Source organism: Corythoichthys intestinalis, chromosome 12, assembly GCF_030265065.1.
Source record: "Corythoichthys intestinalis isolate RoL2023-P3 chromosome 12, ASM3026506v1, whole genome shotgun sequence".
In the NCBI taxonomy this organism is placed as follows: Eukaryota; Metazoa; Chordata; class Actinopteri; order Syngnathiformes; family Syngnathidae; genus Corythoichthys; species Corythoichthys intestinalis.
The window spans coordinates 47,319,655-47,336,017 of record NC_080406.1 but is presented as its reverse complement, the minus strand read 5'-3'; the positions used below and the strand labels follow the sequence as shown (position 1 = coordinate 47,336,017).

General features: G+C 38.6%; 1 protein-coding gene across 9 annotated transcripts in view; it reads right to left on the bottom strand.

Moving 5' to 3' along the window:
- The window catches only part of LOC130927136 (glycine receptor subunit alpha-2), a 63,734-nt gene that overhangs the window by 10,845 nt on the left and 36,526 nt on the right, over positions 1-16,363 (bottom strand). For 4 of the 9 annotated variants that reach the window (XM_057852716.1, XM_057852715.1, XM_057852717.1 and 1 more), the window contains 5 exons: positions 14,237-14,319; positions 13,616-13,753; positions 13,336-13,550; positions 6,282-6,431; positions 2,121-4,675 (listed from right to left, as the gene is read on the bottom strand). In XM_057852716.1, the coding sequence (XP_057708699.1) occupies positions 4,394-4,675; positions 6,282-6,431; positions 13,336-13,550; positions 13,616-13,753; positions 14,237-14,319 (868 nt within the window). In that variant the 3' untranslated portion in view covers positions 2,121-4,393. Of the gene's footprint in view, positions 1-2,120; positions 6,432-11,447; positions 12,527-13,335; positions 13,551-13,615; positions 13,754-14,236; positions 14,320-16,363 lie in introns of those variants that run through there. The other 5 variants (XR_009066356.1, XM_057852720.1, XM_057852721.1 and 2 more) reach the window with 4 other exon arrangements.

Below are 16,363 nucleotides of genomic sequence, written 5' to 3'. Positions count from 1 at the left end.
CATTTTACAGTGTGTGATGTGTGTGTGCTCACCCACCAGGAAATATTAATAAGTGACTCACCACACAATACAAATGATTATTTGCCACCAAACCTCCTAGTCAAAACAGATTGGGCGTCTGCCGCTGTCAATGGAGGCCAAAAAGTTACATTACTGCATCTTTCATGTGTTAATTTGATGTTGGACCATGAATATAATTTTGCTTAACACATTGGCTGCCTTTGACGAATGTTCATTCACTTCTATTGGACGTCGACTAGTGACAAACCCATTTAGATTCACTGCGGACCATAGGTGGGTAGTAACGTGTTTACACGTACTCTGTTACACTTACTTGAGTAACTTTTTGAGAAAAATGCATTTCTAGGAGCAGTTTTACCAAGCCATACTTTTTACTTTTACTACAGTAGATTTGAGAAGAAGAAAAAAAAGGCAACTTTTACTCCGCTACTTTGTACTACCCAAGAGTCGTTACATTTTTCATCTTTATTATACATATTAGATTTATTATTTTTTGCCAGGGATGCCAAGAGTAGCTCTACCAATTTCACCATTGCGATGTCGTAATAATAATCATTATTCCATTGCAGCAATTTGACGCAAGCTTGCCGTCCTGCCTGCCTGTTCAATCACGTGGTGTTTTTAAAGCACCGCAAAAAAGCACTGTAAAAGTATTTGACATAGAGCGCTGCCCTCAACTAGACTCAAAAGTGCTGATTTAAATCTCCGTCCCAGTTTTTATTTGGCACCGATTGACCACAGAAAACCGGAGATATGACCCTTTTAATTTCATAATATTAATTATGAAGGAACTATTCACTATTCAAAGTGGGAACTATTTTCTCCACTAGACGGCACTAATGCTCTTTGGACGAATAATGCTTCATTTCTGTGTTGTTTTTTTTCTCTCTCGTAAGAATTCAATGATTTTTTTCCCCCTTGTATTTCTTTTGCTTAATGTGGTCGTGTAATGGGTTATTGTACAGTATCGTTATATAAACCGTTCATATAGATAAGTTCGTGTTGAGAGAAAAAAAATACTATTATTTAAAAAAACAACAGTTACTCACAATGTTACTCATTACGTGAGTATTCTTTACACTGGATACTTTTTTACTTGTTCTTGAGTACAATTTTTGGATGACTACTTTTACTTGAGTAATATTATTTTGAAGTAACGCCACTCTAACTTGAGTAAAATTTTGCTTACTCTTCCCACTTCTGCTGCAGACGGATGACAACAGCTACATTATTGGACCACTTATCATTATGAATGGAACTGAAAGAGTTAAATATACCACCAGCGCTGTAAACAAAACTGAGAGAGTTTAATAATATACCAGCTCCGTAAACTATTTGCTCTTGCTCCTCGGCCTTCCTGATTGGGTGCAGTTGCCATGGCAACTCATTTCTCTTCTCAGTCTTCCTCACACTTCCATAAACGAGCGCAAGTTGTTTCCACCCTGAACGCAATTAGAAACTGCAACTAATTTTTCTTTCATGTGCTGCTGTATGACTTAATGACTCGTCCCTCTTTTACATAATTCAAACAATATTAATGAGCTGTTATGTAAGATTGGAATTGATGGAATTCCTACATGAGGATAAGTGTTATTGATTAGTGTACAATCTCTGTAATTTGGGCTGCCTGACTCATGTATGAATGCATGAACTAGTCTAGTTATAGGAAGTTAATCTGCATCTAAAAAACTGTACTCACCTGTCTCATTAGCTGTTATTATGCTGTATAATCATGGCTTTTGGCCAAGCACATAACATATTTATGAGCCTTTTACAGCAACTGAGTCGTGTGCTGTTTATGCAATCGTATGCTGGACTTTTCCAAGCATTTGCACAATGTGAAGGTTTATTATCATGCATTGGAGCAATCCCAGTGTCAGATAATATCCACACTACCCCAGGCCATGCAGCCATCCATGGCCAGTGTCATCACCTCGGTGAGATGAGACTTTTTATCTGACCTGTAATCGGGCCAAAGTAGCATTTGTATGTTATTTTCCCACATAGAATAGATCGAATATGACAGAAAAGCAATACAAAGGTTTCTTTTTTTAATCATAGATGCTGAACTGGTCTGAACTGAGGTGAAAGAAAATGATGCAAATGTAGTGCAGTCATGTTTATTGATGTTCAGGCTGATAAATAAACGTTTTCAATAATAGTATTCAAAGAAATAGTTCTTAAGGTCCATTAGCAGTTCTATAGATGAACGTTAGGCAGTTTCAGTGTTGTCCTTCCACCCACTGGCGCAGCTATCTTGAGTACTGAACTGTATGCCTCCATCTAACATGTCAAAAGGTACACAGCCATTGCAGGATAGAGAAATACCTGAAAGGTTTTTCAATTAACACAAGCCTTTCTGCAGTTAAGAGTTCAATGTACTGATACTGCAAAAACAAGATATGTTGTATTGGATTATGATACAGTCAGAAAGTTCAGTGTCATTGAAACTGCAAAATAGTTTGTTCAGGGTTTCCTAAACTTTTCCAGTTCAAGATTCAAAGTAGAAACTTGGTTCCTCTCTGAGACCCAAACTTACAAAAATACGCTGTACATCATTGCCACAATGTTGACATTTACACATGAATCAAAAAAGGCAAGCATATAGGAGCAGCCTGTGAACAGAATTTTTAATGTCTTTCTAAACACATGGAATTCAATTTGGATGTTCGAAATTCATGTGTTCTTAGCTTGGCTCAGGGAAAATACAAAAATCTAACGATCACCAAAGAGTTCAAATTTAGGAAGGCTGTAAGATAGGTTCAGCAGTGCGGCACAGAGAGGGTGGAGCCGGATCCGACTTGGCAGTCTGTTGACTGATCAATAGGGAAAGAAATGCTGGATGCCCTCCATCCTTTCTTCTCGGTGTAATTTGTTGTGTTTCGCTTTAATTGTGTCGGTCGCCTCGATGCCAGCACAATTTATGTAGCCAAGAAACACTTTTTACCTGGCGAGACCCTTTTAATCAGAAGTTCCTTGAAATATTTGATATGCGTTTCAGTAAAAGATGGTTGGATTTGCTTGGCTCCAGTATTTTACAGCCGTGAAAAAAATAGGACACCCCATTAAATATTCAGTTCTTTAATAATAAATGTTCACATAGCAATGTCTAAACTTGTTTGTCGTTATCTCTGGAAAAGAAAATGATTTAATTGTAGGTAAACAAAAATAACATTGTTTTACTCATTAAACCAAATTTATCAACAAAAATGCTTATACAAGTTAGGACACCCCACCACATAATAGCTAGTGTTACCCCCTTTAGCTGAAATAACTTCAGTGAGACGCTTTTTGTAGCCATCTACCAGTCTTTGACATTAGTCTGAAGAAAGTTTGCCCCACTCCTCAACACAGAATACTTTCAACAGTGACTGACTGATGAAGTGAGTGAAAACGCCATGGTGAGATCAAAGGAGCTGTCTGAGGCCTTCAGAAAGAAGATTGTAGACGCTTATGAGTCTGGTAAGGGATTTCAAAAGAATATAAAATTTGCCAGTTCACTGTCCGAAAAATAGTCTGCAAGTGGAGGTCATTCAAAACAACTGCCAATATGCCCAGGTCTGGCCATCCAAGCAAGTTCACCCCAAGAGAAGACCGCAAGATGCAAAAAGAAGTCTCCCCTAAATTGTCATCACGAGACCTACAGCAGGCTTTTGTAACTGTTGATGTGAAACTGCATGCCTCTACAATCAAAAACAAACTTCACAAGTTTAACCTTCATGGGAGGTGTGCATGGAGGAAACCTTTGATCTCCAAGACGAACATGAAAGCCAGACTGAAGTTAGCCAGAGTTGATGTAGACATAGTCGTAACTTTTTCCTCAGTTAGAATATGCATTTTTGTTGATAAATCTGGTTTAATGGGTAAAACAATGTTATTTTTAGTTGTTTACCTGCGATTAAATAACTTTTCCAGAGATAAAGAAAAACAAGATCAGACATTGATATGTGAACATTTCCTAATAAAGTACTGAATATTTATTTGTTTGTCCTATTTTTTTCACATGACTGTACATGTGAAATTATATTATCTTCAAAGGAAGTGTCGTGATATTACAATATAAAATATCCCTTTGATAGAAGATTGTGACAATCTGGAGAAAACTGAGGTTCAAACTAAGCTACGGTACGATATAACAAACTTTATACTTTGTTTCCATAGTTGTAAACACCTCAAGGCAAAGATGGGATAGAAAAAGATTTGGTCCACCGTAACCGGAATGCTACTAAACCTTGAGTTCTCCCCTTCAGATTCCTAAATCAGTATTTGTCAGCATACAACATTTCTTCAAGATTCACGAAGACTCAACATTATCCCTGATAAAAACATCCCTTGGCATTGCCTATCTTTTCTCAGTTCGAGAAACAAGTCGTTACTTTTTCTCGATGTCCTCGTGCCTGATGATCTTGTAGGTGATCCAGTAAAAGACATTAAAGATGAGAAAGGCCAGAGGAAAGGCAGCGCGAGAAATCGTGTCTATCCTCTTGGCGCGGTCCACAAATTTCTTCTTCATGTTTTCCGAGTCTTTGGGGACCGGCGGCTGAGGGTTCTGGGCTAGAGCGGCGTTCTTAACAGCTGAGCTGTCCTTCGTTGGCAGACACTGGTTCATGTTATAGCCAGTAAAATTAAAGCGGCCGTCACGCATGTCTTCATCCTAAAAACACATGTGGACATGTCTGAGCTCAGATGGCATTGGAAGGAGTTTTGCAATACATTGACAGAAATAGACATCAAATACATTTTAACTCGGGTAGCTGGTAATGAATAGAAAGGAGGCATGTGCCGGTATGGGATTTTGATGGTATGATACCTTAATCAAAACATATCGCGGTATCACAGTTTTTGGGAGTTTTTCCTTGCCGACATGGAGGGTCCAAGGATGGGGGATGCCCAGGACTTGAACTTTATTTATTCATCTTTGTTTAATTCATTTGCTGTTTCTGACTGTGTATCATATTGCCTCTGCAAAGCCCTTTGAGACAACCTTGTTGTAATTTAGGGCTATACAAATAAAATTGAATTGAAAATTGAACCACGGTATTGTAATTATAGCTCTAAAATGTGTTATTTTAAAATGTATGGATTAAAAAAACAAAACTTTTTTTCCGATGAACAGATTTTTTTTTTTCACAACATAACAGTTTTTGCAAATTGGAACATCAACATTAATATAATGTTAAATAAATAAAATAACAACATAATAAATAACAAACATTTTAAATAAAATTGAAATAAATATAGACTAAACCCACAGCCGCAGCTCAAGTTGCTCAACATTAGAACAAGAACAAAAAAATGGAACAAATTAAACATCATATGATCAAACTGGTTTTATGTTAAACACATACCACTACTACTATTAATATTAATTAGTTGAATATTAATGGAGAACGAGATCAAGAGACATTGTGTGTGTATGACTCGTATCATTTTTTACACGTTATGTATACACACACACACACCCTCTCTCAACACAGAAAGTCGCCAGATAGAAAAAAAACCCACAGGCTGTATTATGAAAATTTTATTTTGAACAGATGTTTACAATGGTGGAAGACTTTACAAAAAGTAGGCTAATGGTAGCGAGGAAACTAGTTAGCCGTCTTGGCATGCTACCGAGCTACGTTATCTGCCTCATTAACAACCTTAATTTATAGTGTTTGTTTTAACCATCGCTAGCCACACTAAACAAGCTGGAGTGAACTCTCGTAGCTGGTGGGAAACGTTTATGACGGCGTTTACTTTCCTTAAATTTTGTGTAAAGTAATGGATGATGATCACGTAAATGTGAAATCACGTTGGAGGTCCTGCTGTCCTTCCTCCTCGAAGCTGCGGCCGTCTGTTTGTTTTCGGTAGCCGAAATACTCCCATACTAGCGACTTTTTTGAGGGGGGAAAAGCTCAGGTGTAGTTTGAACACCTTCAGCCATTGTCTCTATTCCACGGCACAGCTACAGACAAAGGACATAGCAACAACCGGAGGGAGAAGGGTGAGCGCAGCCGCTCCAAGCAACTGATTTCTTGCTGCATTTTTGGGACATAAAAAATAGCTAATACTGTACTACAGTATGACCGAAAATTTTAGTGGTTTTAAAACCGTAGCGTTTTCCATACCACGGTAAACCTTGGAACCGATAACCAGCACATGCCTAATCAAAACGGTGTTGAAATTTTTATATCACCGTCAACGGAAGTCAATGAGGATTCTGTTGGTCACATCGACAAACTTCATGAAAACAGCAAGCTTCAGAAAAGTCTTACCTTGTGATTCTTCCTTTGTCTTCGCCTCAAGCGGAGAAACTCCTTCTGTTGCCTGGAGACGAAATTAACCCCAGCGTATTCGAGTAATGCCGCAAATACAAAGAGCAGACACACCGCCATCCAGATATCAATGGCTTTCACATAGGAGACCTGCAAGCGGCAGGGAACACTTTTGTATTAGTTCTTCTCCAGTCAGCCGGCAGATCAATTGCGCTTTGATTGCGCATAAAAATAATCACCACATATGCTTTTGCTAAATAAATAATAACGAATGATAGTCCTTACATTTCCCTTCATACGCTAGATGCTGCTCAGAGCTAATAACCACCTCAGCTACAAACAATGCTCCGATATTGATACCATCTTGTCATCCTGGCAAGGAAGATGAAAGCTGTTTGTCAGCATGACCTCGCTTCTGACTGCCGATTAGCATGTGGAACACAGCAACTCAGCTTTATGAGGCCACTCGTGCGTGCCGACTGTTTTCACTAGTGGCGACTCTCAAAGGCCTCATTTTAAATATTTATCACCGCACGTGTCTTTCATGTTTGAGACCGTGATGTGTTTTATGGGCTGTCGCCGCTCATACAAACACAGACTAATCAGCAACAACTGAAGTATGCTCAATATGTGTGTTTACCGTCAGCTACATATGAATTAGTCACTGACGGAATACTTTCTTTTCAAAGTTTGAACACTTATCTTGAAAATGTGCATAGTGATGAGTGTCGAGAGGCGGTTGATAGAAAGTGCACAGGTAACTGCGAGTGCATGGGCAATTAAGGGGAATTTCTCATTAGCTTCCTTTTAAATTGCAATAAGTTGCATTCGGTTTGGAAACACTCAGTGCTGAATGTTCTTGTGCTCACCTCATGCTGGCTAAGCATGAAGATAACGGCAATGCTAGTCTAAAATCCTAATTTAGGCAAATCCACTTCACCAGGTGTGTGTTTAGTATTTCTGGATCATGCTGTGATCCACTATGCACATTGTATCTCACCATAAGTTTAAGATTACAAAAAAGTCCAATATTTTTATCATATAGACAAGTTCCTGAGGTACAGTGGTATGAAAAGGTATCTGAACCTTTTGGAATTTCTCACTTTTCTGCATAAAATCACCATCAAATGTGAGCTGATCTTTGTCAAGATCACACAGATGTAAAAACGGTCTCCTTTAACTGAAACCACCCAAACATTTATGGGTTGTCATATTTTAATGAGGATAGCATGCAGACAGAAGGATGAAAAATAAGTAAGTGAACCCTCTGCCTATGGAGACTTAAAGAGCAATTGAAACCAATTTTTACCAAACAATTTAAGTCAGGTGTGTGCCCAATCACTAATGAGTGGTTTAAAGCTGCCCTGCCCACTATAAAACACACACCTAGTATGAATTGTCTTGATGAGAAGAATTGTCTGATGTGCACCATAGCTCGGTCAAAAGAGCTGTCTGAAGACTTGCGATCAAGGATTGATGATTTGTACTGTATAAAGCTAGGAAATGATACAAAACCATCCCTAAAAGTCTGGATGTTCATCAATAGACAGTAAGAGAAGTTGTCTACAAATGGAGAGAGTTTGGCCCTGTTGCTCCTCTCCCAAGGAGTGGCCATCCACCAAAGATGACGCCTAGAATTCAGCGCAGAAGATTCATAGAGGTAAAAAAAAGAACACTAGAGTGTCTGCTAAAGACTTAAAGAAATCACTGGCATAGTCCAATATCTCTGTGCGCACAACTATACTGTATGTAAAACTATGGCCAAGAATGGTGTTCATGGGAGGACTCCACGGATGAAGCAACTGCTGTCTAAAAAAAAAAAAAAAAAGATTGTTGCTCGTATAATGTTCGCAAAAAGGCACTCGGACACTCCACAGAGGTTTTGGCAAAATATTTTTTGGACTGATGTAACCAAAGTTGAATTGTTTGAGAGTAACACATAAGGTAATAAGTGGAAGAAAAATGGAACAGCTCACCAACATCTACACCTCATCCCCACCGTGAGGCATGGTGGAGAGAGCATTATGATTTGGGGCTGTTTTGCTGCCTCAGGGCCTGGGCAATTTGCAATCATTAATGGAAGAATGAACTCAAAAGTGTATCGGGATGTTTCACAGGAAAACCCGAGTCCGTCTGTCAGACAGTTATAAAGAGGATGGATGCTGCAACAAGACAATGATCCAAAACACAAGTAAATCAACTTCAGAATGGGTTCAGAAGAACAAATTACATGTTCTGGAGTGGCAAAGTCAAAGTCCAGAGTTGAACCCCATTGAGATGATGTGGCATGACCTAAAGACAGCAACACATGCAAGACATCCCAGGAATCTGATTGAACTACAGCAATTTTGTAGAGAAGAATGGGCCAAGATTAGTCCTGATCGATGTGCCAGACTGATCTGCAGCTATAGGAAGCGTCTGGTTGAAGTTACTGCTGCCAAAGGTGGGGCCACAAAATATTAAATGTGATGGTTCACTTACCTTATGTTTCGGACTATAAGTCGCAGTTTTTTTTTCATACTTTGGCTGGGGGTGCAATTTATACTCTGGAGCGACTTATGTGTGAAACTATTAACACATTGTTATATCATTTCATATGTTATTTTGGTGTTTTGGAGTGACACTGATGGTTTCGTAAACTTGTTAGCATGTTCCTTATGCTATAGTTATTTGAACAACTCTTCATAGCTATGTTACATTAACATACCGGCCACGTTCGCATTTCGTTGTTCATGCATCGTTTAACATTATCACACTCTACACTTATTCAGCATGTTATTCTCTATTGTATTTTTATTTTAAATTGCCTTACAGGATGACATATCTGTTCTATGTGTTGTATTTTATCAAGTAAATTTCCCCCAAAAATGCGACTTCTACTCTGTTGCGACTTATATATGGTTTTTTTTCCTCTTCGTTGGGCATTTTATGGCTGGTGCGACTTATACTCAGGTGCGACTTATAGTCTGAAAAATACGGTACTTATTTTTCCCCCTTCTGTCATTGTTTGCATACTCTCCGTATTAAAATATGGAAACCTATAAATGTTTGGGTAGTTTTAGTTGAAGCAGTTTTTTAATCTGTGTGATTTTGACAAAGATCAGTTCACATTTGATAGTGATTTTATGCAGAAATGTGAGGAATTCCAAAAGGTTCAGATACTTTTTCATGCCACTGTATGTACATGTGTGATGAGCTCATAGTACCATAACTATAACCAGATGAAAAATACCTTGGAGTATTTCCTTGTAACAACAAAATCCGTTCTAGCCCTTCTACATTCGGCAACAGAAATATTATTTGTAATTTCGCTTGATTTTGGTCACTGAAGTGGCCGGCGTATCAATCACCTCATGTTAACACAAGAGATTGTTAGAATTTTGTCCACGAACGATCAACGAAGTGATAAGAACAAACATACAATATGAAAATGGGAATTTAAATTTCCTTCAGGATGTCTTAATGCTTCTGGTCCAAGATCCAATGTGGTATCACGTGGCGCACGCACACACATGCGCGTATTTGACTCTTGGTGGACTCTTTAGGTGTAAATCACTCCCTTAACTTCTCTCTTGTCCTTGTCTGCTGCTGGTTTTGATTTAAGGCGTATGGCAATGTAGATCCACACTGGCAAAACATTCCACTTCCAACCACATATATAAGCACTTCCAGGAGTTCACACACAGCACAGAAAGTCCCAGAGCCTCATCTACGTTGTGCTGAATCCTTTTTAACTTTGTCTACACACTGCTTACTTCAACCACACTTCATGTTACTCTGTCTAAATCGGAAGTCCGTAGCAGAAACTGTCAAAAATGGCGCAGCCCAAATTTTCGCTCAGGAAACTTGTCTATATTTCTTTTACTTTTATTGGTTCGGGTGTAATATAATGTGTCTACAGAGATTCCCAGTTTCCCTGTTGATGATAATCCACAAAAGTTGAATTGGAGACACCTGGACTTCTTATAGTTGCTGAAAACATTTCATCCTCATTTTAAGTTGGAGTCAGTGAAAGTGGAGCGTAAGCCCTCTGAGAACTTGCAACATCCTGGAGAAGATCCCAATTAGATCTCGGCAAAGCAGTTTTCCCCCACTGGTTAACACTGACATCATGTTTTGGAAGCTCAACTGAGAGACATCACACAAAGTGGGGGATGGTGTTAAACTGTTCACATTTTTCACTCTTCACACCTGCACACTTTGCCTGAATAAAGATAAATCTAATTTTCATTTTTCCGAGAAAAAAAGACTTTTACCTATGTTATAATAGTCGAGTGCAGAAGCACAATTTATGTAGTCTGTACCCATGTGCTTCAACATAAAACACGACAAATGTATTTTTGTACAATGGACAGACCATACTATTTATGTTTAGGAATTTAATAGACGTAGACATGATTTTCCCATTTCACTGCATAGTTCTACCTATCCTAATCCATATAGACAAGTTTCCTGAGCAAAATTAAACCAGAGGAATCCAGGGAATCTCCAAAAATGGATTCAGCACGATGTAGATGAGGCTCTGGGACTTTCTGTGCTTTGCGTGAATTCCTCAAAGTGCCTATATATACTGTATGGTTGCAAGCGGAATTTTTTTTATCAGCGACCAGCTAGTAGCTACAAAGCGCCAGTGTAGATTTACCTTGCCATACGCCTTAAATTGAAAACCAGCAGCTGACGATAAGTTAAGGATGTGCTTTAAACCTAAAGGCTCCACCTAAAAGATTGTATGCTTGTTCTTATCACTTTGTGGATCGTTCGTGGACAAAAGTCTAACAATCTGTCCAGCTTGTGTTAACATGAGGTGTAGATTGATATGCCGGCCACTTGAGTGACCAAAATGAGGCGAAATTACAAACAATGTTACAGTTGACGAATGCAGAAGGGCTGACATGGATTTTGTTGTTACAAGGAAATATTACAAGGTATTTTCATCTGTTTAGATTATAGTCATGGTATTATGAGCTCATCACACACACATATACAGCATATATACGTATAAATAAATAAATAAATAAATAAATAAATAAATAAATAAATATATATATATATATATATATATATATATATATATATATATATATATATACACACAGTGGGGCAAATTAGTATTTAGTCAACCACTAATAGTGCAAGTTCTCCCACTTGAAAATATTAGAGAGGCTGGAAGAATGTGTTATGGTCGAAAAAAAAAACGAACTTTTTGGTAAAAACACCAGTTCTCGTGTTTGGAGGAAAAAGAATACTGAATTGCACCATACCCACTGTGACGCATGGGGGTGGCAACATCATGCTTTGGGGCTGTTTTCCTGCAAAGGGACCAGGACGACTGATCTGTGTAAAGGAAAGAATGAATGGGCCCATGTATCAAAACATTTTGAGTGAAAATCTCCTTCCATCAGCAAGGGCATTGAAGATGAGACGTGGCTGGGTCTTTCATTTTGACAATGATCCCAAACACACAGCAAGGGCAACAAAGGAGTGGCTTCGTAAGAAGCATTTTAAGGTCCTGGAGTGGCCTAGCCAGTCTCCAGATCTCAACCCCATAGAAAATCTGTAGAGGGAGTTGAAAGTCCGTGTTGTCCAACGACAGCTCCAAAACATCACTGCTCTAGAGGAGATCTGCATGGAGGAATGGGCCAAAATACCAGCAACAGTGTGTGAAAAGCTTGTGAAGAGTTACAGAAAATGTTTGGCCTCCGTTATTGCCAACAAAGGGTACATAACAAAGTATTGAGATGAACTTTTGGTATTGACCAACAACTTATTTTCCACCATGATTTGCAAATAAATTCTTTAAAAATGTGATTTTCTGTTTTTTTTTCCACATTATGTCTCTCATGGTTGAGGTTTACCCATGTTGACAATTACAGGCCTCTCTAATATTTTCAAGTGGGAGAACTTGCACAATTAGTGGTTGACTAAATACTTATTTGCCCCACTGTATATAAACAAATAGTATGGCATTATTTTCTATTGCAGACATTGATTGCAATAAAAGTTTTGGACAACATAGTTCTACTTCTAACTTTATTTAAAACATTTGGTGCATCTGCAAAACAGGTCAATGAATCACAATTAACAAAATTATTAGAAAAATATTAACGAAGGTGGCGCATAAATCGAGCCTTCCGTCATCAAAGTAGAATGCACGTAGTCTCAATATATGTCCATCAGCATCAACACAACAAGTGTTGTTGTGAGGCACATCAAGTTTTCTTCTCTTGCCTAACAGCGTTTTCCAGCTGTAAACAAACGAACAAAAAACGTTTGCATTCATGCATTTAGGGTAAAAAGCCCGTATATGACTCGTAGTAAATGAGTTTTTGTTTTCCATTCTTTGTTGTTGCAGCTAATGCAGAGCTAATCATGTCTTAGCTATGACGCAACACAGAATTGTAGTCAAACTGAAACTAATTTGACCTGTTATTGCTTTGTGGTGGCACTGCCTTGGTTCCACATCTGCCTTCATGAACACAAAATTCCCACATTCGTGTATCAGGACACATTCAACTTTGTTGCTATGCAGGTAGGTACTGGATGCTTGGAGCTTTTTAGGTCTCTCATTGCGTTTCCATCCACTGCCATTAAATCAATAAAATGTGAAAATATTTTGGTTGTGATGACTCTTTGCCATTTCTTCATGTTGTCCTCCCATGACGAGATAATGGCAGATGGATGGGGTATTTCCAAATTGTCTTTTTTGAGGGATTTTGATTTGTTCTTTTTTGATAAAGAACGTGAAAAATGGAAGTCGCGAGCAGAAATGCGAAAGTACATCGGAAAGTTGTCAATAATTTGCGTGTTAGGTCTTCTTCTTCCTCATACCAAACTTTTGTCAACCTTCCAATGTGCAAACCAGTTTCTCTTTCTATCATGTCGCGGAAGAGCAAAGAAATGAGCTGATACTTTAAAGGGAATGTACGGAAGCCTCCTTATTAGTGTGAAAAAGTCAGAAGTGTGAAGAATAAGCGATGCATCCTACCCTCTTCGCAAAGTTTGGCGCAGGTTCGCCACAGCACTAATGGGATAAGGCTTAACTGTTGGCGCTTACCTTTGGAAGAGAAGCTCTAGAGCCAGAGCTTTGCGTGGTCATGGTGAGCACAGTGGTGATACCCAGTGCCACTCGGGCAGGGGCGGCATCCATGTTGATCCAAAAGGACACCCATGAGAGGATGACAATGAGGAGGGAGGGGATGTACATCTGAATCAGGTAGTACCCCATCTGACGCTCCAGATGGAATTTCACCTCAATGCAGGTGAATTTGCCTGTTCAGAAATGATCAAACAAAATCAATTCAGTTAATACGTCACTCAGCCTAGTTACCACTTACCGGTATTGTAGTGTTTGGTACAGTAGCCCAGCTCCTTCTCTTCCTTCATGATGAACTGAGGCAGTGTCAGACCATCTGACACTTGCACGGCACCTTTCTCCAGCCACTCAAAGATCAGGTCGTTCATGGTGTAGCCGACTGTGGAGAACACAGACAAAATGAAGCTAATTTTAGTTTTCCCTGTGCAATTTTGGTGCAGTCACTCAGGCTCAATATTTGTGAAAGTTGAACATGTGGCTCAGTTTTCACTGCTTAAAGTTTTTATGTGCGATTAACAGTGCTGTTTGCTTCATTAGAAAGGCAAATACTGAATAACCTGTAATGTGTAATGATGTATTTCGTGACTAAACAAAGTACTCATTTATATTCCTATGATCCAACTACACCAACAGATCCTCAGCATATTCAATGTCTTAGGTGTTTTTTAAGTCGCACAAGTTGTCTTTAGCTGACAAAGAAAGAACAAGTTTTTCCTATAATTTGTTTTGTTTGTATTGACTAGTTGAAGAACCCAACACAAAACACAGAATCCCCTGATCTAAACCCCAAAATCAATCAACCTTATGACTACTGCCATGGTAGTGTTTATAACATGTAAAGTAGCAAAATTCTGACACTCACAACTCTCAAGTTGCATTGTACACGTTTGGACATCCATTGGGAAGTTTTTCAGATCCATCGGGCAGGAGAGGATAAGGGTCAACCTGTGATGTCAGTGATACAAATCACAACAAATAAATGGACACTAACCATAAAAAAGAGACATTACACTGTAGTAAAGTGTGCTAGTGGTGTTCTCGTGTCTCCCTTGCACTCTGCTGGGATACATCAGCAAGATTCACTCCAGCGGCTTCCAATCACACTTTCATTACTGCAGCTTATTGTCTCGCCGAGGCATTCGGGTGCCCACTGGGCCCCCCACCATCTTTCCCTGCCGCGAACAGCGATGGAGGCTAACCAGCTTTCATCTCAGGCGTCGACCCGCTCTGCCTCTACACCTGAGCACCACTCAGCCCCGAGCAGCCTCCGTAATAGACTCAAAGACTTTCAGTTCTGTGTCCAGAAGATTGAATTCGGCTCCTGTTGGACGTGACGGTGTATTGGAATAGAATGAAATATTTTCATACATGTGCTCGGTTTTGTGTGACTATTTGGCCTTAATTAAAGTTCCCAATTGGAAATGGAACTGCTTGAAGAGTCTTCGGATTCATGGAAACCCAGCATGAAGTCTCAATTTTTTTACTTTAATCTTTTGATCCTTAACAAACCCGCCGAGATTACCGTACGCGCTTTCCATCTGAATTCTTTTATTAGAAAATCTACATGCAGTGAATTACGAGATGTCAAAGGGGGCAGTCACAATGGAATCTAATCTAATTTAAACAGTGTCCCTACAACCTTTGAAGTTGAAGGAAATATTCACTTTTTACAGTTGGATTCGTACCTTACCAACCAGAGTAAAACTGTACTTTTAATTAGTTTTATGGAACAAATTGAAGGGTAGCAACCAATTTTTTCTTAGCATTAGCTGTCTATTCATGTCAATTGGAATAAAGAACAGCGAATAATTGCTGCTGCCCTTCCCAGTCAAAATGGATCGGTCGGCTATCACCGTCAATGGCAGGCAATCAGTTCATAGCAACTTTAAGACAAATTTGGCAATGTAGTGCCATAATTATGCTTTTGTCCAGTCATGATTGCTGAATTGTCAATTTGGGACAGATTGTACGGTAGCAGGGAATTGTCTGACAATTTGGAAATTCTAAACGCTTTGCACAAGAAAAAACACAAATGCCAAAAACACGGACGCAAGACGACAACAGAAGTAGACTTATATCGGTAGATACACATATTGCTTTGTGACCATCTCTGCTCTAGGCTTTTCAAAAGTAGTTATCCAGTAGAGAGCATCAGCTGTACGCGACCTGCTAAAACATTCAGCATAGATTTGTTGTGTATGGGTACTGGTCTTGTTATTACAGGAAACCATCATGTGCTTTTTTATTAGTAGGGTATGTGCTTAGTTAGTTCCGTTGTGCTTACGTCTGACTGGCTAACGCTATCTGCAGATATCAAACAACAATCTCTACTGGTTGACTACTTCTGAAAGGCCTAAGGCCGAGATGGTCGCCAAACACCAAAAAGTACCCTGCAAAAGCAGCTCCCTAAAACTAGTTAAATTCCCTAGTGTAAATCTACTAGCAATACGTGAAATGATCTGCCAGTGCTTCAAGTAGATTTTACTCAGATTTCTTGAAATAGGAAAAGTAGCCTGCTCAAAATAAGCTTAACACTTATTTTAAGCAATGAATTAGGATATTTAATCTGAAAAAAAAAAAAAAGCTTTCAAATGTTCTTAATTGAAGAATAGATATTGTTCAAAACATTATTTGAAAGCAATTTTTTCTTGATTTAGATGAAAAATGACCAACTTTTAGATGTATGGGCTTAATAAGAACAAATAGTAATATTTAGTTAAAGTGCAATTATCTGACGCAATAATCTGTTAGCTAGTCTTTAAAACCTAAAACAAGATGGAGAAAATTATTTGACTAGATTTAAGAAAAATTATCTGATTAAGACATTAATAAATCTTCAGTGTATCAAATCGTCACATTATTCCATTTACTTTAAGTAAATATTACTATTTGTTGTTATTAAACCCATGCATCTAAAAGTTAGTAATTTTTCACCTAAATCAAGAAAAAATTGCTTTCAAATAATGTTTTGAACAATATCAATTCTTGA